This window comes from Carassius auratus, unplaced genomic scaffold (genome assembly GCF_003368295.1).
Source record: "Carassius auratus strain Wakin unplaced genomic scaffold, ASM336829v1 scaf_tig00217103, whole genome shotgun sequence".
Classification (NCBI taxonomy): domain Eukaryota; kingdom Metazoa; phylum Chordata; class Actinopteri; order Cypriniformes; family Cyprinidae; genus Carassius; species Carassius auratus.
Genome location: NW_020528895.1, coordinates 267501 through 292822, shown reverse-complemented (window position 1 = coordinate 292822; position 25322 = coordinate 267501). Strand labels below are relative to the sequence as shown.

The window sequence follows — 25322 nt, the reverse complement described above, 5'->3', positions numbered from 1 at the left end:
AAACGGAGAAGAAGACATGGATTTGCTGATAAACCTTGCGCGTGGTACACAAACGAACATGGAACAATACATTTATTAATCCGTGTTAATGTTAGTTAATAAAAAATAAAATCGTTCAGTGTTTGTTCATGTTTTTGTTGCTGTTACGTGAGGTGTTTGACTAGGGGCGAGACGTGGGCTGATGACGTCATATTTTCAGAATATTTACGGATTCGCCGTACAGACGAAACAAAGGCGGCGTTTTCAAATATATCCACTCTGGGACCCGGTTTCAAAACATCAGTTCACTCTTCCAAAACGCCAGATCCGTGTGGACGAAAATGCCTATCCGCTAAAAAATTTGTGCGCCGAGGAAAAAATAAAAATCTCGGACACCCTATCAAACGTCATTGGATAGTGCAGGGAGGAGGAAGAGGAGGAGGAGGAGGACGATGATGAGGCGCGTCATGACAGGCCTTCAAAGAACAAGGTACACTACCAGTCTGCATCCAGTGTGTTTTACTACATTGCAATACCACGGAGCCCCGCACGTCACCTGTAAAGAGAAAAAAAATCAATCCGTGACGGTTTTGCAATCCGTCCCCTCAGTTTACCGATATAAAGTTAGGTTCGACGTTTGACGTTTGACATTTTGTCAGAGATTCAGCCTCGGAGATCTTCAATAATTATTTAACGATTTAGCACAATGACAACAAACTTCCTATGTTGTAATTGTTTTCAAATGTAGAAGAGAACACACATTGTGTTTTAATGGGTTTAATCTGCCTTAAGGAATTATAGCTGACAGACCTTATAATGTAAAAGTGTAGGCAAGGGACTATCTGCAAAGTGCAAAACGAAGAGAAAAATTCCATCTAAATGCTTCACTTGTGAAATGTATAAATAATTAATCTCAAATCAAATGGGTGTGTCTTATTATGTGGTCATAAAAGAACATTTAGCTGTTGGTTTCATTCACATAACTGTAGCACAACAAAAGTTATTGAAATGTACAGACTGAGAAAATGCTTGGAAAGCATGACAAAGATTGTGCAGTTTAGCGCCACCTAGAGGAACATATTGCACTTGTCTCGACCAAGTCTGACATTCAGAAGTTTAAAGAAATTAATTTAGAATGCATACAGTTTGATATGTAAATTGAAATGGGTGTGTCTTGTTATTTGTTCAAAGAACAATATTTACAGCCATCTTTTACTATCACATGTAAATCGGGATGCATACTATTGAATTACATTTGAACCCATTAACACACTCATTTTTAAAACATACAGTATTCCATCTAAACTTCAAAGGGTGTGTATTGTTACTGGCTCCAAGAAGATCATTTTGATGGTGGTTTTAGCCACAGAACTATAATATAACTCATACTATTGAAAATTAAACCAATACATCATTTAGTTTCAAATAAATGCAGTCTTCTATCTCAGCTACAAAGACTGTGTCTTGTTACAGATTTCTTATGGAACATTTTGCAGTAGTTTTCATCGTCAAAAGTGATGCAGTATTCAAGCTATTGACTTTCAAAAATCGAAAGAAAAGCCTTCCAACGAGTCTCTAGTGTTACTGCCCCCTAGAGGAAGATACTGCAGGTGTTTTGACTGAGGTTAACATTCAAACGTATACAGTACATTCATTTCAAATCAATAAAGTCTTCTATTTCAACTTCAAAAAGTGTGTCTTCTTACCTGGGCCTAAAAGAACATTTCCGTGAAGGTTTTACTCTCATTTGTTATTCAGGACACATGCTATTGAACTAAATTCACATCTGTTAATAAATTCATGTAAAATGCATGCAGTGTTCTTTCTCAAATCTAAAGTGTGTGTCTTGTTACTGGCTCCTAGAAGAACATTCTGATGGTGGTTTTAGCCGCAGAACTATAATATAACTCATACTATTGAAAATTAAACCAATACATCATTTAGTTTCAAATAAATACAATCTTCTATTTTAGCTTCAAATGCTGTGTCTTGTTACAGATTTCTTATGGAACATTTTGCAGTAGTTCTCATCGTCAAAAGTGATGCAGAATTCAAGCTATTGACTTTCAAAAATCGATACAAAGCCTTCCAACGAGTCTCTAGTGTTACTGCCCCCTAGAGGAAGATACTGCAGGTGTTTTGACTGAGGTTAACATTCAAACGTATACAGTACATTCATTTCAAATCAATAAAGCCTTTTATCTCAACTTCAACAACTGTGTCTTGTTACCTGGGCCTAAAATAACATTTCCTTGCAGGTTTTACTCTAGTTTGTAATTCAGGATACATGCTATTGAACTAAATTCACATCTGTTAAGAAATTCATGTAAAATGCATGCAGTGTTCTTTCTCAAATCCAAAGTGTGTGTCTTGTTACTGGCTCCTAGAAGAACATTCTGATGGTGGTTTTAGCCGCTGAACTATAATATAACTCATACTATTGAAAATTAAACCAATACATCATTTAGTTTCAAATAAATACAGTCTTCTATCTCAGCTACAAAGACTGTGTCTTGTTACAGACTTCTTATAGAACATTGTACAGTAGTTTTCAATGTCAAAAGTGATGCAGAAGTCACGCTATTGACTTTCAAAAGTCGCTTGTGCAGTCTTCCATTGAGTCTCTAGTATTACTGCCCCCTAGAGGAATGTGCTGCAGTTGTTTTGAACCAGTATGACATTCAAAGTTATAAATTATTTAAAAATCAATAAAGTCTTCTATTTCAACTTCTAAAGGTGTGTTTTGTTTCTGATTTCTAAATGAACATTTCAATTCAGGTTTTACACTGATATGTTATTCAGGACACATGCTATTGAATTAAATAAATAAAAAATCCATTCCATTCAATATCTTTTTTTATTTTTTAGTTTTATAGTTGTCCCTTATTTTTCCTGAGCAGTTAAACTGTCCCTTATTCTTCATAAAAACTCTCCAGGTCTCACAATATCTTTGGAAAAATTGTGCTAAGCTTCTGACATAATTCAGTTATTATTTTGTCTTGTGGGCTATATATAAAAATCTTTGATGCAACATATCTTATTCAGGGGAGCACTAAAAAAAATATATATATATATGTGTAATACCTCTTAACTTAGTAATATAATTAACATTTTGCCCACAACTATAAGAATAAACTGCAATCAAAAGGACCCTTTGTACATTTTGTTTTTGCTTTGACAGCTAGCAAATGTTTATATTTATTTATCTTTTTATTTAGAATCACATTTCTAAATGTTATAATCCAAAACAAACTATTTAAATTAATTCCTGCTTAAATATTTACACTAATGCCTGTCATGTAAAAAATGCCTATTTACATGACATTTTAATTAAGCATGATTTTTAAATACTGTCTGTAATGTTATTTTTTTGTTATTATATATATATATATATATATATATATATATATATATATATATATATATATATATATATATATATATATATATAATGATGTTCATTAAACAAAATTATTTCCTGTTTGAATATATTTTGTGTATATGTCACTGAAATAACATTTGGGACTTTCCTCAATATTTTACTCAGAAATACACTTTTGTTTTTTTAAAAAAAAGCTCTTTTAAGAGTGCAAGACATTTTAGGTGTTGGTGGTGGTAATGCATGGATAGAAATTTTATGCTGATCTATATGTGTGTGTATATATGTGTGTATTTATAGATCTATAGATTAATTGTAATTTGTGTTGTTCCATACTTATATGCTTTAAAGAAAAAAGTACTATATGTCAATAAACTAATATATATATATATATATATATATATATATATATATACATATATATATATATATATATATATATATATATATATGGGCTGTTTGTTTTTCTTTTTTGTATTAGCATTTCATATATGAAATATGGACCATCACCTTCAATTCAAGCCTTGGAGTTATGATTGATTATCAGCTGACTTTCTCAGACCACATTGCTAAAACTGTCCGATCCTGCAGATTTGCTTTCTTCAACATCAAGAAGATCAAGCCCTTTCTTTCAGAACTTGCTGCACAACTCCTTGTTCAAGCTCTTGTTCTGTCCAGGCTGGACTATTGCAATGCTCTCTTGGCAGGTCTTCCAGCCAATTCTATCAAACCTTTACAATTAATCCAGAACACGGCAGCAAGATTAATTTTTAATGAGCCAAAAAGAATACACGTCACACCTCTGTTTATCAATTTGCACTGGCTTCCAATAGCTGCTCGCATAAAATTCAAGGCATTGATGTTTGCCTACAAAACTACCACTGGCTCTGCACCCATTTACCTAAATTTATTACTTCAGACTTATGTGCCCTCTAGAAGCTTGCGTTCTGCAAGTGAACGTCGCTTGATTGTGCCATCCCAAAGAAGCACAAAGTCTCTTTTACGGACTTTTAAATTAAATGTTCCCTTCTGGTGGAATGAACTCCTTAGCCATCTTCAAGAATCGGCTTAAAACACATCTCTTCCATCTTTATTTGACCCTCTAACTTTAAAACTCACTATTCTAATTCTATTCTTAAAAAAATCTACCTTTCTAATCTTTTTGTGTTCTATTTTCTTTTCATTTATTATGCAATTTTATATATGTGTGTGTGTGTGTGTGTGTGTATGTGTAAAGACCTCTAACTAGCTTGCTCTATTCTTTTTTTTTATTCTATCTGTTTTCTTTTTATTTATTATATTATTTAAAATCCCATGCTACGTGTACTGTGTTAACCTAACTGAGACTTGTTATAGCACTTATATATCATTGCTCTTTTTGTTGTTTTTGATTGCTTCCACTGTCTTCATTTGTAAGTCACTTTGGATAAAAGCGTCTGCTAAATTAATAAATGTAAATGTAATGTAAATATATAAAATGCAGTGGTAGGCTAAATATCACTTTTGATTTCCAAACATTAATTTGGCCATTAATTGTAATAATCCAGTGAGATTTCTGTCTGACAGCAGGCAGTGCTCCACACATAGATCTGATCTGATCATCATCAGTCTGTCTGGAATGACATAAAAACTGAGAGAGAATAAATCCAGGAGAACTGTGACAACGAGATGCTTCAAGAAACCTACTGTTTAATTCAATAGCATGTGTCCTGAATAACATATGAGTGTAAAACCTGAATTGAAATGTTCATTTAGAAATCAGAAACAAAACACACCTTTAGAAGTTGAAATAGAAGACTTTATTGATTTTTAAATAATTTATAACTTTGAATGTCATACTGGTTCAAAACAACTGCAGCACATTCCTCTAGGGGGCAGTAATACTAGAGACTCAATGGAAGACTGCACAAGCGACTTTTGAAAGTCAACAGCGTGACTTCTGCATCACTTTTGACATTGAAAACTACTGTACAATGTTCTATAAGAAATCTGTAACAAGACACAGTCTTTGTAGCTGAGATAGAAGACTGTATTTATTTGAAACTAAATGATGTATTGGTTTAATTAGTGTGTGCTCTATAATAGTTCAGTGGCTAAAACCACCATCAGAATGTTCTTCTAGAGCCAGTAACAAGACACACACTTTGGATTTGAGAAAGAACACTGCATGCATTTTACATGAATTTCTTAACAGATGTGAATTTAGTTCAATAGCATGTATCCTGAATTACAAACTAGAGTAAAACCTGCAAGGAAATGTTATTTTAGGCCCAGGTAACAAGACACAGTTGTTGAAGTTGAGATAAAAGGCTTTATTGATTTGAAATGAATGTACTGTATACGTTTGAATGTTAACCTCAGTCAAAACACCTGCAGTATCTTCCTCTAGGGGGCAGTAACACTAGAGACTCGTTGGAAGGCTTTGTATCGATTTTTGAAAGTCAATAGCTTGAATTCTGCATCACTTTTGACAATGAAAACTACTGCAAAATGTTCCATCAGAAATCTGTAACAAGACACAGCCTTTAAAGGTAAAATAGAAGACTCTATTTATTCGAAACTAAATTATGTGTTGGTTTCGGTTTCAATAGTATGTGCTCTATAATAGTTCTGCGGCTAAAACCACCATCATGGTGTTTGCCTAATCTGAAACAAGACATTGGGCACACAAAGGCTTGAAACATACACACACAATTATTACCTGGGAAAACAAAATAAAATTTACACAGTGGAAAGAATAAAACTTAGGGTAATAACAATATTATAAATAAAAATAAAAAAAAATTATCAATCACAATCCCAAAAACTGTGTCCTATGACTAGGTCCTAAAACAACTGCTTTCAGTTGGTTTTACTATCATAAGTGATGCTGAACAACTCTGATGAGATTCAAATGTGTTAAAAAAAAATTTACACAATACATAGACTAATTTTTCATATCTAGAGGGTGTGTGTTGTTGCAGGCTCCTACAAGAAAGTTTAAGGTAGCCTTTATTTACACAACTAACCTGTAGCACATGACAAGTTATTGATATATTAAAAGAAACACGCTCATTGAAAACAAAGTTTTTTTTAACTCACCATGAAATGCTGTGCGTCCTTGTACTTCCTAGAATGACACATTAAAGTTGCATATAGAGTTTACACAAAACTTTAGGGCAAAACCTGTTATGGGGACGCAACAATTCTGACAATTCTCCCAAAGCCTCCTAAAGAGTGTGCGGTGTTACTTCCCCCAAAAGGAACATGTCGCGGTTTTTGCTCAGAGTTTGATATTCAAAATTCTTACATTCTCTAAAAATACACAGAGCACTCTATCTGAACTCTAAAGGGTGTGTTTTGTAACTGGCTTGGGGAACAACAATTTCAAGTTTGTTTTACTTCCAAGACTGACGATGAAGACATGATATTGACATTTTTGAAACAAACAAACCTTGCAAAGCCTTCTGAGGTGTGCTGTATGCTGCCGTTAGAGGAAGTTATTGCAATTGTTGAGACTGCGTTTGAAATTAAAACGTTTTATCAATTCAAAAATGCATATTTTTTCTTTCTGCCATTCTAAAGGGTGTGTTGCTACTGGCTACAAGAACAAATTGGCTATTTCAAAGTGGTTCAAGTCACAGAATTATAGTAGAAAACAAGATATTGCTGTAGAAATGAATGCATCAATTCAAGCAAATAAAATGTAAGGAAATCTCAATTAAATACAAATTATCAAGTTTTTGTTTTGTTACTGCCTGCAAGAACAACATTTTCATGCATGTTTTACTGTCTCATTTAATTTAGGCTACCTGCTATTGAATCAAATGTAATCAATTGTCTTTTAAAGTTATATGACAATAAATTAACCATTCTATCTCAACTCCAAAGGCTGAGTGAAGTTACTGTATTCTAGAAGAATATTCAGATATTGTTTTCAGTAACAGAATGTATAGTGTATTCTTTATTAAGTCATACTTATTAGAATCATCCCCACTCCTGTAGGAGGCAGTATATCATAATGGTGCAAACAATGCACATATCAATTGAAATGTTAGAAGAATTGCCAATTGTTTCACACATGTTCAAACATGGGTAGATACAGAAAAGGGCAAAAACTAAGAAACAAAGACCTATGGAAAGATGCTGGTGGGAGGGAAGCTGTTGTGAGAGCATTCATTTCTCACAATATAAGTAAAAAGAAAAAAATCACTAAAGAAACATGGTCAAACCTTGCCATTGATGTTTTTAAACAGAGCAATGAAAAACTCATCAAATGGCTAACGCTAATATGGAAAGGCAACAGGCAAGGTATACATACTGAAGTTCTTTGTAAAGGTAAGACATACTTAAATGTCTTTGGTACTGTTTTCATAATCATGAAAATACATGTTCCTAATTAATTCAGCTTATCTAAGTGTACTTGTCATGGCAGCTGTGTATTATACTGTAGTAATTTGGATTCAGCAACAAGGATGGTTTCAAATATGTTTTAGCATTTTTTGCCACTGAATGAAAAGATTGCTTAACTAAATGTTAAAATTAAATGTAGTCAAGTTCTTGTGTGATTACATACAAATTTGTCATTACAAGTTACAAGATTCTTGCACTGGAAATGATGATTATGTGTAATATGTGTAGCATGATGTCAGGTTCTGAAAAAATTACTAGGGGTATTAAACTTGGTTATGTTGAATTCTTGTACAGTGTTGGTAATGAGCACCTTGTGGGAAGAGATATATAGGGAAATGTTTAACTTGTTTATTTTCCCCATTTGTATGTTAATGTAAGTGTCTAATAAATTCCATTAATCAATTTCACAGCTTGACTGCATCTGAGCTATATGTTCTACAGAAGTAAACATGGCCCATTCTCAATTGTCTTTTCAGGCCAATAAATATCTCCGTAATGCACTAAGAGGCTTGTTTGATAGGCACATATTCCTATTTGGGTTATTCTAACTTGTAACGCGTGTTGTTTTTTGAGTAATTAGCTCTTATGTGTTAGGTATTGTAGAAGCACCAGTGTTTTATTTTTGGGTCACTTATTTTTAAACACAGTGCCTGACTTTGTTGTTTTTAGACATTATGTCCAAATTAATTGATCAAGAGTTACTTTTAGTGTCAGTTTATAATATGAAGGGTTCAAGGCTGTATGCAAGCAGACCATTTCAGAGCAGAAACTTGTCTTACTGTAAAGATACAAAAAGGGAACAAAATTCTCAAACCTGATATTTATTGCATGCACATAATACTTACCTACGTGGCTCCAAAAAAAAAAGAAAAAAAAAAAAAGGTTCTTTAAAGGTTCTTTACATGTAGTAATGGTTCTATCTAAAACCATAGCATCCCGAAGATCTATTTAATGCTGAAATGGTTCTTTGTATTAGAGTTTATGGTTCTTTATGCTTTTAGTTTTTCTAATCCGTAATTGTCAAAGCACCTCATTACTGATTTTCTCAGCTATTCAACTACACAAACTGTGGGCACATTCTCAACAGGTAAATTATTTATTTCAATTTATATACATTATAATGTTCAAATTGTTACTGGTTGCCTACTAATCATGTCTTTTTCTCTCTTTAAGAGAACATGTAAGTGTGACAAGCTCGGTTCAGTAAGTAACAAAAGTAATTAATTTATGGTCCATATTGTTATTTTTTATTGTATTTTTCCTGTATTTATATAGTACTTGGGTTTATGCATACACATACTCGGTCACAACTGTTCTATGACATTAATTTTCTTTTTTTCTTTTTGCTTTTAACATTGTAAAGCAGTCACATACTACTTTTGGCCTTCATAAACTATGTTTTTACATAAATGGAAGGAGACACATTATAACTCTAAACTCAGTTCTGTATTTCAGATGCCGTCACATCGTTAAACATCGTCTGCAGAGAGAAACTGCCACTAATTCAAAAGAACATACACATAATGATGTACGTAAACGCATCATAAAAGGAATTATGAAATACAGAATTTTACTATAACTTGGTCTTCATTACAATGTTTGCTGCTTTGTTTTACTTAAGTATTTATTTATGTTCAATGTCATTATGTTACAATTTCACATGTCAAGACAAAATAAACTACTTAATTACCACGGCATGTTGTGGTTTTTATGTACAGCCTTATTAAGGAAGTCTGGGCATCTCTGCTTTAGACTGCTGCCCCCGCGACCCGGCCCCAGATAAGCCAAAGAAGATGGATGGATATTGTAATACAAGGCAGATAGAGGGATATAAAATAATATATATACTATATTACACTATAATATTACTCACATTTCACTGCTGGTTATATATGCTCTATATAATTGTGTATGTGACAAATAAAAGAATCTTGAATACACATAATATTAATAATACAAATATGTCTAATCTTAATATTTAAATCACACTAATCTTAATAAACTAAAACCATTAGAAAGGTTATTTATAACACCATTAAGGTGCTATATAGCATATATCTATAATGGAAAGCATGATTCTTTATGGATCCCTTTAGAAAGAGTTCTATGTAGCACCAAAAAAAGGGTTCTGCTATTGATACAAGCACAAAAAAACTTTTTTGGTAGTATTTAGAGCCATGTTTCTTAACCCTCAAATATCCTTCGTATAGCAGCCTTTAATTGGACCTTCTCGGATAAATTTGGGCACGAAGGTCACAGACGTGATCATAATTTCTAGTTTAAATAAATGTCATCACTACATTTGATAATATACAAATATATCAATTGGTTAATTTGTTGTAATTTCTTTGGTGCATTCCAAAAAATATTCATTGAACTGACAAAATTTATGTAGGCATGTAAGGTGTGTTGCTGCAATCAATTTATTTTAGCTACATTTAGATTAACAAATGTAGTTTACTTATTTTCAACTTTTTATTTTTAAATATAGCTCAAATAAATAGTTTGCAACCACTCACTCATCTTTTTTGGTGCCGTCCAAAACTAAACTTTTGCGACTTTGGTGACATCTAGTGACATATGATGGCACTGAAATCTAAAATTATCATAAATATCTGTAGGAAGCAATGACTGGATATAGGCTAAAATCTATAAACAATTGTTGTAATGAACTGAACCTCATAAGGTTTAACATTTATTTTATCCAAAAATTATGCCTTTGTTCTGTTGGACAAAAAACAAGATATTTTGAAGAATGTTGGTAATCACACAGTTGACGTTAGCCATTGACTTCCATATTATTTTTGTTGTAGTATTAAATTTTGAGCAGATGTTCATTTTGGGTGAAATGTCCCTTTAAAAGTCACATGATGTGAACTGTACTTCATTATAATATAATAATGCAACTACTTAGATTTAAAACCATACAATTGGTATAATTATACTGAAAAAATATTAATCTTAATTACTATTATTATTACTATATTTTAGAAAACACAGATGGACAACAAGCTGCAGAGATCCCTCACCAGAATGAGACACAACCACAAACAAATGAGCCAACAGAACACATTGTTTTGGAGAAGCAAACACTTACTGAAAATATAGATGAACATCACTCCATACAAAATACAAATGAATTGGATTTAACATCAAAAAGCATGGACAGTGATTTCGTGTCAGTGTCCTCATACTCTGAAAATGAGGACAAAAGGGAACGTGAAAAAGAAACAGGAACAGAACCAAAATAATGAAGAGTGGAGGGCCACAACACCAGGTCCAAAAAAATTCAGTATAGAAATAAAATGGGAAAACTGGAAAAAAATAAAGCCACTGCCTGGTTCAAACCAACTCCAGAGACCATGGACAGATATGCTTTATAAAGAATTTAGTCAAGTCAATCCTTGTTGTGTTTTGTGCTTTAAGTATCAATCAATTCAGTTGGGGACTAATTTCAAGTGTCCTTCTGGCATTCAACAAAGAAAGCATTTTGCTGTATTTACAACGAGCCCACCGCATTGTTTTGAACAAGGCAAGCAGTGGTGATCTTCAATTTGCAGTCTTACATCTTTGCTCTTCACATATTGTTAAGGCAGTGTGTCAGGCATTTTCAAGAAAGACTGACAACAAGGCTTTAAAGGAGTATGCCACCTACTGCTTTGCCTTGTTGTTAAACAGCACACATCTAGAAGAGGCAACAGCTGTATTTGAAGATATGGCTGTTCTTTTCACATCAGAAGAGGAGACCGACGTGGTGAATACAGCCAAAACTGCCCTGGATCTAAAAATAATGAAGAACACAATTAACCTTTATGAGGCACAAACGATACCAGAGGCAACAGAAACAGATGGAAATGTAACTTCAGTGTGTGGCAGATCACCATTTACATCACTGTTCACTGCAGTTTTGAACAGAGCCAAGAGCCTCCACTTCAGTAGCAAGACAGGGGGAAAAAATACCTTTTTAGAGGCTCATTATGCAGCTCATTATGCAGGCCTTTGTCTTCTCAGGTGTAAATCACAATGATATTCATGGTAGTTGACGCCTACTCGCATATGACTTTTACCAACAAAAAGTGTCTTAGAAAATTTAAATCAATATATTGTTTTCTGTGAATGAGTAAACAAGATGATTTTCACATAATTTAGAAAGAAAAATTCTAGGCTACAAGCTCCAGTTCTCAACAATCTCGGGAACCAATGTTATGTATGTGTTTTATCGCCTTATTCAAGTAATTTAACATTTTTAGTTTTTCACTAACCATGCATAACATTTTTTTTCTCAAAAATACAATCATGTACATGCATGCATTTCACATATTATTATAGCCCAGTTTGTGCTGATTACAGTGATATTAGACTTTACCCATTTAGATATTTATAAGAAACTGAAAAAAGCACAAATATCAGGGCATGACAAAACTTCTCCAGGCCCCAAAAATACCCTTAGACTCCAGAGGGTTAAGGATGCTGTGTTTAACAATCCAAAACCACTGTTCCACATGACAGTTACTTTCCCTTGTTTTGGATTGTTGGCTGACTGTAGCTGTGCTGATTTCAGAAAACAGGCTAAGATCCCCAAGAAGAACTCCACTCCACAGCGGGAAGATACTCATGTAGTTGTTCATGAGGAAGTCGATGAGCTCTGGACAGAAAAAGGTATTTTTTCCCCCTGTCTTGCTACTGAAGTGGAGGCTCTTGGCTCTGTTCAAAACTGCAGTGAACAGTGATGTAAATGGTGATCTGCCACACACTGAAGTTACATTTTCATCTGTTTCTGTTGCCTCTGGTATCGTTTGTGCCTCATAAAGGTTAATTGTGCTCTTCATTATTTTTAGATCCAGGGCAGTTTTGGCTGCATTCACCACGTCGGTCTCCTCTTCTGATGTGAAAAGAACAGCCATATCTTCAAATACAGCTGTTGCCTCTTCTAGATGTGTGCTGTTTAACAACAAGGCAAAGCAGTAGGTGGCATACTCCTTTAAAGCCTTGTTGTCAGTCTTTCTTGAAAATGCCTGACACACTGCCTTAACAATATGTGAAGAGCAAAGATGTAAGACTGTAAATTGAAGATCACCACTGTTTGCCTTGTTCAAAACAATGCGGTGGGCTCGTTGTAAATACAGCAAAATGCTTTCTTTGTTGAATGCCAGAAGGACACTTGAAATTAGTCCCCAACTGAAGTCCGTCTCCACTTGATGGACATGGCATGATGTTATTTGACCAAGAGCCCTTAATGTTTCCATCAGCCTGGTATTGGTGCTGATGTGTTTCTGGACTTGTGATGGCTGTGGCAGGTCTTTAGGTGGGTCAAAGTATTAGGTCTTATGTTTGTCCTGTTTTCTTGCCCAAGCCCATTCTTCTTTCTGGCTTTTCTTTAGGTTCTGGATCACGGTAAGGCAGTAACAGATTGTGGTTAAGTGTTTAATATGCCTCGGTGGGATCCATACATATTCTGTATGAAGTCAACAGGACACAGGTCCCCCCTTTTTTTTTTTTTTTTTTTTTTTACAAAAAGGTTACTCCGTTTAACAATCCAAAACCACTGCTCCACATGACGGTCTCATGAAGATGCTCATGTAGTTGTTCATGAGGAAATCGATGAGCTCTGGACAGAATTATTATTTTTTTTGTTACAGGTGTGGAGGCTGGTGGCCCTTTCCAAAACTGCAGTAATTGTTGATGTAATGGTGATCAGCTTGATGTACCTGGCATGATTGTCATTTGGACAAGGGTCAAAGTGTGAACCACCTCAGGAAGGGATGGGGGTTTTATTGTTATTAGCATTGATGTCAACACGAGCCAACAGCCACATTTTAATTGGTGGACATGAATTTGATTTTAAATAAGAATCATTTGGAATTTTTTTTTTTTTTTATTGAATGAACTTTTATCAAAATACTATTTTTAAATCTAATTTTAATGAGTTTGAGTATCGTTTTTATTAAGCTGAACTGACCGCATTTTAATGTTGTAACATGCATTTTTAACTTAAGCACATTATGTAGCCTAGTGCTCTTTGCCAAGTCATCTGAAATGAGGACATTAAAAAAAAAAAAACTTAAACATCCCAATTCCTGGAAGCACAAGAGCAAAGTAGAGCACTCTCTTGAGTTACTGTGAATTTGGGAAACCATACTATTGGCTGCAATCTATGCAAACTGTGACTGTTGGTTTTTATGTGTTTGGGGTTGTGATTAATTGATTACATGTCCAGCAAATGGGACTCAGTGGATGGATTTGTGAGGGACCATAATTTCATTTTTATTGAATTTTAAATCCCTTTCCATTTCACTTTCCACCTAATCCACCAAAATCACCTTCAATCTCATTTAATTTTAAATCCTCCTATCACAGGCCAGGAGTGCGTTTCCCAAAAGCAGGTAGCTAGGTTACATTCTGCTCAGTTGGTAACAATGGAACTTGCCAGCATTGTTACTTTTGGGAAACTCACCCCAGAATGCCCTGTGAAATCCTCTTTCGGTTCCTCCTTCCTAATCCAGACTTGATTTATTGAGATTTTTATTTATTTTTTACATCATTTTAAATGAGTTCTGTAACATTTTAATTTAATTTATTTGTCTTATCTGCTTTAATGTTTTTCCTATTGAGTGGTAATTACTGAATGATTGATTTTAGAGTTTTTATTTTAGTCCCTTGCTTTTATTGTGATTCTTATCTGTTGCGATCTAAAGAACTTTGAATTAAAATTGTATGAAATGTGCTATACAAATAAACTTGCCTTTTTATGAGTTCTTAATAACTTTGAATATTTTAATCTGTTTAAGCTGTATTAACATTTAATTACTCAACAAATTAACGGTTTAAATACTAATTTGTTTTAATACTATTTTAAAAGGCTAACATGTAACAGTATATTCTGCTTTAATATTTTTCTTAATTACATTTGTCTTACTGAATGTAATTTTAATTTTGGTTCTAATGGCTAAACTATTTCTGTAACTTACCTGTATTACATGACATTTTCATTTAATGAACACAATTTTACAATTTTAAATGCTTTTAAATCATCATTAAAACGTTAATAACTTGTTTTAATGACATGCTAAAAGTCTTTATCAGGTTTGTGCTACACTGCCACACAACATATAAAGATGGTATATGTGCTCTGTAGAAAGGCCTGATATGTGTAAATTACAGTCTTTTAGCCTAGTTTGAAATTCTAAGCGGTTTTGAACCAGTCAATGTCTTTATTTTCCTCTCCTCAACTGTCATTCCCAAACAGATTTTTTTTTTTCTTTTTTCTTGGGGGTTTTCATTTATTGTGGACTCGTCACTTTCATTTTAACTGAAAGTTGTGCAAGTTTTAAATTCCATCTGTGAGATGGGTATTGTTTTCAAAATGCAACTATTTTCTACTGTTATTTTGTTAGGCTACAGGCCAGTTTATTTACTTAACATCAGTTGAGAAATATTAATGTTGTAATGACCTTAATATTAAAGGTTTCAAGGCAAATGCATGTAATGTTTGATCATGCCTGATTTATTTTATCCCATGTGAAATAAAGTCCTTTTTGTACCAGAATCCTTCCAAACATGTTCTCCTGTCTTCACTTTTTTGGTATAATTGATAATGCACAACGGAGATTAAATGTTAAGTTACTTCACGCTTAGGAATTTGTGTATATATCCATCTATACCTTTGTGATTGTGTTCCATATTCTGAAAATGAAATTTTGATAACCAATGTAAATCAAATGCAAAATACACAAACCAGTAGCAAGAGTCATCTTTGAAAGTGGACATAGAACTTAAGAGTTTATTGAAGAAAGATTTCTCAATTTTTCCAAAGTTGTAGAAAATTAGTAAGAGGATCCAGCATAAAACTGCAGTATAACTTAAAATCATGGATGATATTTTGTATATATTCTGATAGGTCAACATTACAGATACTTTTAGCAACATCTGAACATGGTGTTCTATTATTGATGCAGATGTGATTGTCTTTCGTCACAATAAATTCACATCCTTGGACAACTTTGAAGGGTTGTAGGCCAGTCATACATTTTGTGAGGTTACTTCTCATCTCATCCCAGATGTTGATTCTCTGTTGAGTTTCCTTTGGTATGATCACATGACCAAGATACTCCTAAACCACCCCTGTAAACACATAGATAAAACACAGGTGATGTAGTCTCCCTCCAAGTTTAAGTCATAGCCAGTCACTGGAACAGAGCATATGTTATCAGAGAACATTAGAGTTGACCAACTTCTGCTTATGATTTAATGTTACATTTTAAACTAAAACTAAGTATGCAGTTCAGATGAGTACTATTCAAGTGTTAATAGATACATTGTGTATTATTGACCTTCATGTCCTTATGGCAGAATTGCATTTACAAGTTTTATACAGCTAAACCTGAATAGGAACAAAACATCAAAATGTAAAAATATTGATTAATTTGATTATTTGGTGATACAATCAATTAAAAAACATATTAAGCCTGGCTTCCAGAGAATAAATATGCAACTGCTTTTGCATTCCTGACATAGGACAGACCCTCTGTCATTTCTTAGATATCAATACTGCCGCTGCCTAAAACATACATATAACAATGCATGCAATGGATTTGTATTCATCATATTGTAAAAGAAGAGGAGACTTTAAATCTACCCCCTTAGAACACTTTCTGTTCAGTTAAGTTTAATGTATTGCTGTAATAAATAATTACATACCATGTCTTCTGTAGTTTTGTGGCTACACCAGCATCAAAATGTTACTCTAGTAACAAGATACACCCTTTGAAATTAACTGTACATAAAAAATATATATGTTTAATTGTTTTAATAGCATGTCTTTTTCCATACAATTATAAAAGAGAAAGAAAGAAAGAAATGGATTAGGCCAAATGCATTCAGGTCTTTTTTTTTCTTCCGGAAAGGTGTGCCTTCAGTGGCTTCTATGCCTTATAATATAGCTAGTACAGTAACTACTATTGCTATTTTTTTATTTCAGATATTTACGATTAAGTTGAACAAGGAGCGTTATGAGTTAGATATTTTGTGTGTACTTTTCAAATATCCTGGGGCGTAATTTTTCCTTTTATTTAACTATGCAAAACAATCCGATTGGGAGTCATTGACCATTTTTAAGATTTCCATGTACTTTGTAGATGATCCCTAAATAGCCTAGGCAATAGCTCATCACTGATATAGCGTTAATGCGTTGCGACAAATCGAGGCAGATTTAAAAAACTGAACTGCAATCTGTGTTCAGTTGTACGTTCTGCTACTTTCCAAATAAGACCGTTTTTATACAGTTATACGCTACCATTAATAATCTATTAATTTTTTTGCCGGCTGAATATCTGTCTAACATCGAATGTCCAACGTCAAACCAACTTTATATCGGTCTGAGTTTGAGTTTTCACACAGTACTGAGTGTTTAATATCTGTTTTGACTCGTTTAAACGAAAGGAGGTAGACAGTTAACATTTGTAACAAGTGAACTGATTATTAATTGTTCTGTTTATGGGAAACAAGTTCAGTTGAGAGTCATTTGGGTACAAACGTAATGCTGCGTTCCAGGAAACCCGTGTTTTTCCAACCTTCTTACCGTGAAAATGCACCAGAACGACAGTCAAACCAGTAACTTCTAGTGACGGGTCATTCTTAAACGATTCATTAATTTAGAACTAATCTTTAATGTGATTTGGGAAGAACGAGTCATCTCGGGGAGTGATTCGTTCATTCGCGCATGCGCAAAATACACAGACCCTAAGCGTTACCAGAGAATGTATTATATGGGCGTAGACAGACTCTGGCGTTACCAATGCAGTCTGAGCCTGAAAGATAATTGATTAGTCTATAATTATTATTAATGGCAAGGTACCAAAGATAAAATTACAGAGAATGTCAATATTGCATACAAAGAGGTGACATTACATGCAAAGCACCATTTACAGACGTATGTGAACATAATAACTACACAAATAAATAATACTAAACGAAAGCTTTAACAATATAAATAAAAATAAATAAGTAAAGATTTTTTGGTTTTGGAAATTGGAAACCCACTGATAGATATATATAAGGATTCTAATGAGTGAATTTAATAACTTCTAGTGATGAAAATAATAACTGCACCTGTTTGTAAAGAAGCTTGTAAATTAATTGATCTATCAAATGCTGTTGTCACGTGACAAAAGACAAAATACTAGTCAGTTAAAGAGTAATTTCTGTTTCCCAGTGAGAACCAATTGAGTGATTCATTGTATTTGAGGTAACTGACATTTAACTAATAATTCAATTATTTGTGGTGTCTGTGAAGGAAATCAATTCATGGGTTATAACTTTGAATATTAAATACTGATATTAAATTCTAAGAGTAGATTTTAAACACTTTATGGTTAGTTTTTGACTCTTAAACTCCTCCTTGTCAGGTGACTCATGAAAGTGAAACTATTACAGCGGGTCTGTTTTATCGTATGAGGAAGTGAACTACATTAAGAGAGAAAAACACAGTGAGTATCACGATTTAACAATCATCTTTGATAGCCAAATCAATCCTGACTGGTTTACAGTGAAGTACAACAACAAGCAGTGTCAGATATTTGTTTAAATGACATTAGGAGATAAAACACAGAGTCTGTAAATCGTCATATTAAACTTTTACTTTCATTTTAACACAGTGTTTGTCTGAATTAGTTATGCAGTTTGTGTATAATTTGATTCTGTGTAAATGTGAAGAATACACTTTTCAAGTCAGTACTGATGTCTGACTACTGAGATTGATTAATCTCTGATTCATAACTGACTCTGTGATCAACATCTGGATCTGCTTTTAGATGAAACCATGGTCTCCAGAATGAATCTCTCTGAAGAACATGACACACAGATAAAGACAGTCAAGAGGTGAGAAAACCTGAAATGTTTCACATTTATAATGTTCAGAAACGATAAATGCACACTACAATATCATTTTCATTTATAGTCTGATTCAGCATTTTGAATCAGATTTATCTGAACACATGGATGTGTCTGTGAGGAAAAACCCAGCGATGGATGTTTCAGATCTCTGCAGAGAGGAAGACTCTTCTGTTGAGTCCAGGTGAGATATTATGAGTCTCATATTTACTGTAGATGTGGTGTGTTATGGATATTGTCACCAGCTGTCTCTGTTGCTGCTGGATGTGTCTGTGTCTTTATCTATATGTGTGTATTGGTTCATTTTATTCTGTAATATATGAATGAAAAGAGCACATGGGGCAGATTCCTTTTATTCATAGAAAAATAATACTTTAATCTTTTAACTCTCAAGTAACAACAGACTCCTCAAGTGAAAGATGAACATTAAAGGGAGATTGAAACAGTGAATGTGTGTCTGTCAGAGCAGAGTGAGATTTACAGAAACAGTTTGTATTTCTGTTATATTTCAGTCTGTGTCAGAATGAATCTCCTGAACCCAGCTGTGTGTCCATCAAGAGTGACCAGTCAATGGGTCGAATAATTAAATTCAGCTTGGGAGACACATCTGCTGATCTGAGGTGTTGTGTAGTTTACAGTAATGAGAAATATATATGATATTTATGATGTTCATTAATTTACCGATGTGTATTAAATACATTACATGTTAACAAAAATATTTAATATTTGTTTCACTACAGTCAAAAACACAAAGGACCGGAATCACATACAGCAAAGAAGAACATAATAGACTCCATTTTCAAGGTTGGTTTTGTGAGTGTGTCAGCACAATAACCCTCAAGGTAAAAGTATTAACTATAATACACTATAAAGCAGATCAATGTCCACTAAAGTAGAGAAGATGAATCCATATGTAACCTGACTGCTGCACAAAGATGAACATCAATCTAACAAACAGCCAATCCAGTCAAACTCTCTCTTTTAACCTCAGTATCTGTAGACGCTGATGTTTGAGCATACAGTGAAGTTATTAGCAGGTCTGATATAATTCAGTGATGTTTATTAATATTCATGCTTTAACTCTTGTGTATTGATCCTTTGGTTCACCTTCTCTGTGACAGAATGCAGGTTTATTGTTTGAATATTTATATTGATTTCAGGAGCTTGAGCACAAAATCATCTCTGAGTTAAAAAGCTTTAAGAGACTACTGAGTTCAGATTACCCAGAATGCTCTGAAAGAGACCGTTATGTTGATGAGGGTCATAACAGAGTCAGAGAGGGTCTTCTGAAGGTCACACTGCTCCTCCTGAGGAAGATGAACCAGACAGACCTCGCTGACACACTACAGACCAGTAAGAGCTCTGGATCAGCAGATTATAGCCTGTGTTTTTATTATCAGCCTTCTGTCTTCAGTCACTAATGTTCCTGAATGTCACGACACAATCTAATATCTAACAAATCAAACCTAAAAATACATTTCTAAAATATTGCTCTGCGAATAACAACAATTATTTCCTTTGCTCAGAACTGATGCCTGTGTATCAACAAAAACTCAGATCCAGACTACAGGATAAATATCAGAGACTCAGTGAAGGACTGTCCAATCATGGAGACTCAACACGTCTGAATGAGATCTACACAGAGCTCTACATCACAGAGGGAGGCAGTGGAGAGGTCAATAATGAACATGAGGTGAGACAGATTGAGACAGTGTCCAGGAGACCAGAGACACAGGAGACACCAATCAACTGCAATGACATATTTAAACCCTCACCTGGACAAGACAAACCCATCAGAACTGTGCTGACTAAAGGAGTCGCTGGAATTGGAAAAACAGTCTCTGTGCAGAAGTTCATTCTGGACTGGACTGAAGGAAAAGCCAATCAGGACGTTCATTTTATATTTCCACTTCCTTTCAGGGAGCTGAACTTGATACAGAAACATCTCAGTCTTGTGGATCTTCTAAACCACCTTCACACAGAAACCAAAGAATTAAAGTCAGCAGATTATGAGGACTACAAAGTCATGTTCATATTTGATGGTCTGGATGAGTGTCGACTGCGTCTAGATTTCCAAAACAGTCGGAGCTTGTCTGATGTGACAGAATCAGCTTCAGTGGATGTGCTGCTGACCAACCTCATCAAGGGGAACCTACTTCCTTCTGCTCTCCTCTGGATCACCTCTCGACCAGCAGCAGCCAATCAGATCCCTCCTGAGTGTGTCCACCAGGTCACAGAGGTACGAGGATTCAACGACCCTCAGAAGGAGGAATATTTCAGGAAGAGAATAAATGATCGGAGTCTGGCTGAGAGAATCGTCACACACATCCGATCATCAAGAAGTCTGTTCATCATGTGTCACATCCCAGTCTTCTGCTGGATTTCAGCCGCTGTTCTGGAGAGGATGATGGGTAAAGCAGAGAGTGCAGAGATCCCCAAGACTCTCACACAGATGTTCACACACTTCCTGATCTTTCAGACCAAACTGAAGACACAGAAGTATGATGGGAAATATGAAATCAATCCTGATCAGGCTAGAAAGACTATTCTGTCTCTAGGAAAACTGGCTTTTGAACAGCTGGAAAAAGGGAACCTGATCTTCTACGAGGAGGACCTGAAAGAGAGCGGCATTGATGTCAGAGAAGTGTCCGTGTACTCAGGAGTTTGTACCCAGATCTTCAGAGAGGAGTCTGGACTGAAGCTGGAGAAGGTGTTCAGCTTTGTTCATCTGAGTATTCAGGAGTTTCTTGCTGCTTTATTCAAGCTGCTGTCCTCTTCTGAACTAAACACAGGACTGAAGAATGAGTTCAGGTCACCAATGATCAGTTTACTGAAGAGAGAAGTGGACAAGGCCTTACAGAGTGAGAACGGACACTGGGATCTTTTCCTCCGGTTCCTTCTAGGTCTCTGTCTAGAGTCTAATCAGACTCTCTTACAAGGCGTCCTGAGAAAGACAGTAAGCAGCTCTGATATCAATCAGGAAACAGCTGCATACATCAAACAGAAGATCAGGGAGAATCCCTCTCCAGAGAAATCCATCAATCTGTTCCACTGTCTGAATGAACTGAATGATCGTTCACTAGAGCAGGAAGTACAAACATACCTGAGCAGAACAGGTATTGATCGTCTCTCTGGAGTCTCTCTGTCTGCTGCTCAGTGGTCGGCTCTGGTGTTTGTGCTGTTGAACTCAGAAGAAGATCTGGATGAGTTTAATCTGAGGAAATATGATCGATCAGAAGAATGTCTTCTGAGGCTGCTGCCAGTGATCAAAGCATCTAGAAAGATTGAGTGAGTATTTTACAGTGTCTTTGTTTTATTTACTTTATTTTATACAGTAGGCCTGTGTTTCTCTTCACTGTTTCTGTATATTTTGAGATCTTTCTTATTTGACACACACAGCTAACATCACAGATCGCTCTACTAATGATCTGATGAGTTGAATCAAGTGTGTTTGATAAGAGAGATTCATCCAAACTCTGCAAAGTTGAGGTGTCTTCAGGAACAGGGTTGTGACTCTGATTTTACGAATATTGGATTGAGATCATCATCAATCACTTAAAAGTTGCATTCAGGTTTGTTGGAATAAGTGAAAATAACTCAATTTCAATCTAATAATTCATGAAGTAGCCAGCTATGAGGTCACCGAGGTCCGGACCTGGGTAAATTTTTCATGTTCGAAAATTACATTTGTTCTCCGATTGACTAATTTGCTGCTAAACTCCTCATATGAATGTCTGCATGTATAATTCATGATGTTTAGCGGCCGTTGTGATCACTGCGAGACTCTTCTGAAGTGAACGATGTCTACAGAGATTTGTGAGTGAGCGAGATCCAGCTATTATAAGCGTTTTTGACTTGTTTTTGCACTAAATGTAACACTTTAGAAACTTAATAAAGTAGGAAGTTGCGGTTTAGGGTCAGCGATAACTTCATTTGATCTAATTTCCAAAATATTAGAAATAATTTTGGTTTATTTTATTTATTGATATGTTTTTTGTTTATTTTAATTGCAACATCTGGCAACATTGCATCCCCGGCATAATCTGGCAGTTTTCAAAAAAAAAGCAGCAGCTTTATCTATAGATAAAAGTGCAAATATCTATAGATTCTATTCATACAATGTTAAAAAGGCAGGATTTTCTGCTATTTATATTACTTAATGCAAATAGAGGCAATTATCTGCACCTCAGTATTGTAGTGTATTATAAAATAGTATGCAATAATAACTTATATTATTATATTAATAAATGATTGAGCATAAATTTTAATTTTAAAATATTAAATGGACGTCATCTTATTGGGACAATAAACCCCAATTTACCCTGACCCTACCCGATACTTTTTCAACTTTTTGATTATTTCCTTCATTTTCTTTCAAAATAAATGCATTTCTGATGTAGCCCGGGGCGATCGCGTCAGAAAGAACATGACAGGGATTTTATCATCTGCATCACTGAAGCAGATCAAGAATCAGATATCTTTAGTCATTTTTAACAGCTGATTCACATGTTGTGGGGCAGAGCTAGTTTAAGTAGCCTCTGTGAACAAGGTTCGCTATCCTCAATCCCAAATGCAAGCTGAAAGATATTATTTGACTTTTTAATCTACACCACTGCTTTTACTTAACTACATTTCATAAAACATATCATTACTCCTTATAATATATCACGTGCTCTGAGACGCAGAAGCGGTGTCTGATTCAAGAACGAACTGATTATTTTACTGTCTATGCTTAAACCGCACCAAAAGATTCATTCAGGAATTAGAATGATTCGATTGCAGCTGTTCTCGAGTCGACAACTCACTGATTCAAATGAACCGTTTATTGCGAGTCTCCAGTGAACTGAATTCACAACCGGGAGATCTTGTGAGCGCGCGACTGATGCTGCTAAAAGTAAGTTATTAATGTTGAATTATAGGATTAATTATTGAAACTGAAAATCATATTTAGGTCAAAACTGTTAGTTGTTTGTGAGGTAAATCTGCTGTAAAGAGTGATCTATTCAAGCTCACTGAAAATGCGTGAAGTCAGACACATCAATCAGTGTCACTCATGTTTTAGGTAAAAAAAAATAAAAAAAATAACACGACACATTAAAATAACACAAATTAACGACCACAGCTTTATTAGCCCTATGTGACGTCTGTTTTCATATTGTTTATCAACAGTATACATTTTTAAATAGTTTGGATTAACTAGCCGAGTAGACGGATATGAATGTTTCTTCATAACCAAACTGAAGGAAATATTGTTAGCTGATGCTAACTGTCAAGCTAACAAGCTTGCTGGTGCTTAGTTAAGGTAATCTTTAGATATAAAGTTCAAGTATTTTTATTGAACCATCTAGATAGATTAGATCTGGGGGAAAAGACGGGATGTGATGTTCAGAACATGGTAACTACAGTCAGTGGTTAAATTGGCTTTTGTAGGGAAGGGGAGCCCTTATTTACGTCACCATTAAAGATCGCGCCATGAAATGACTTAATGTGTTTTACACCAAAGGGGCTATTTTTACAGTACAATGCATTATGAAACAACCCGAACAACACTTGTGCAGACGTGTGACGTGTGCAGACATAACAGTTTACACTTTAAATACATCATTTACTTATTCACATACTACAATTCATGCATTCATCAGCTTCCAAATAGGAGTAAATGCAGGCTCCTCTGGTTTATGCTGTCTTTGTATACAGACAGCACGGTCTGCTGACCTCCTTGTCATCACACACTTCCTAACAAACTGAGTTGGGTTACACATCTCTAGTGGTGGACCCACTAACTTTACCAACATCAAAGAGGACACATTGACAATCTTCAGCTGATTTCTCAGTGGTGTAACAATAATATTCATCGCTGAAAATCCCCTTTCACATTCAACTGTGCTCACAGCCAGTGTATCTACTGTGTGTTTTAATTTCAGAAGACCCTCTTTAATTGCCATGTTTGGGTTTTCCTTGTAGTCCCTGAAACCTTGTTTGACACTACAGTAGTCCATTGGCAGACTATCACACAGCTGCCTCAATTCTTGTTCTCCATACAGCTGTGGCACTGGAGAGGGCCAGGTGTCAGGTGACAACACATTTATTTGATCAAAAAGCTCTGGGACCATCCTGGACTGCATGCTACAACTGAGTGCATGAAAACACTTTTCCTGATTGATTTTTATGATTAAACCACATTAAGCTTTTCCCTCACAACAGGCTCTAATGAAGCAGACACGTGTAATGTCAGATAACATTGTAACGTCGAATTGTAAGACGCGTCAGGCTGTTCAGTCACTGTCTCTGTGTAGTCTTGATAATTATCCAGTCTCATATGCCATGTATTTACCAGGAAATGAAAAATAATTCAAGTGGAATAACAATATCTGGTGCTGAAGGAGACGGAGCTGAGCTCAGGCCCAATTTAACCTGTGACTCCAGTAATTATCAAAGTGTGAAGTGATGCCCTCTGGGGGCGTTTGGCCAGGGCTGTTTTTACACCACATACAAGGTTTGAAAGGAAACAACAATCATTATTATTTTATTATAATTATATTTTCATTAAAATGTTTCTCCTAACTTCAGGCCTTATTCTCATGTCAGATATAACTGTGATGTTCTGCAAAACAACAAACTTTAAAACCCTTTTTTCTTCCTGGTGAAGATCAGATGGTCAGATCTGTTTTCTCTCAGGTACATC

General features: G+C 34.9%; 1 protein-coding gene across 1 annotated transcript in view; it reads left to right on the top strand.

Annotated features, from left to right (window-relative positions):
• Nucleotides 1–19759: 19759 nt before the first annotated feature.
• LOC113100006 (NACHT, LRR and PYD domains-containing protein 4E-like) overlaps nucleotides 19760–25322 on the top strand; it is a 6319-nt gene continuing 756 nt past the window's right edge. Inside the window, exons 1-3 of the mRNA XM_026264878.1 lie at nucleotides 19760–19772; nucleotides 19856–19990; nucleotides 20164–21925. Coding sequence (XP_026120663.1) covers nucleotides 19760–19772; nucleotides 19856–19990; nucleotides 20164–21925 — 1910 coding nt within the window. The remainder of the gene's footprint in view (nucleotides 19773–19855; nucleotides 19991–20163; nucleotides 21926–25322) is intronic.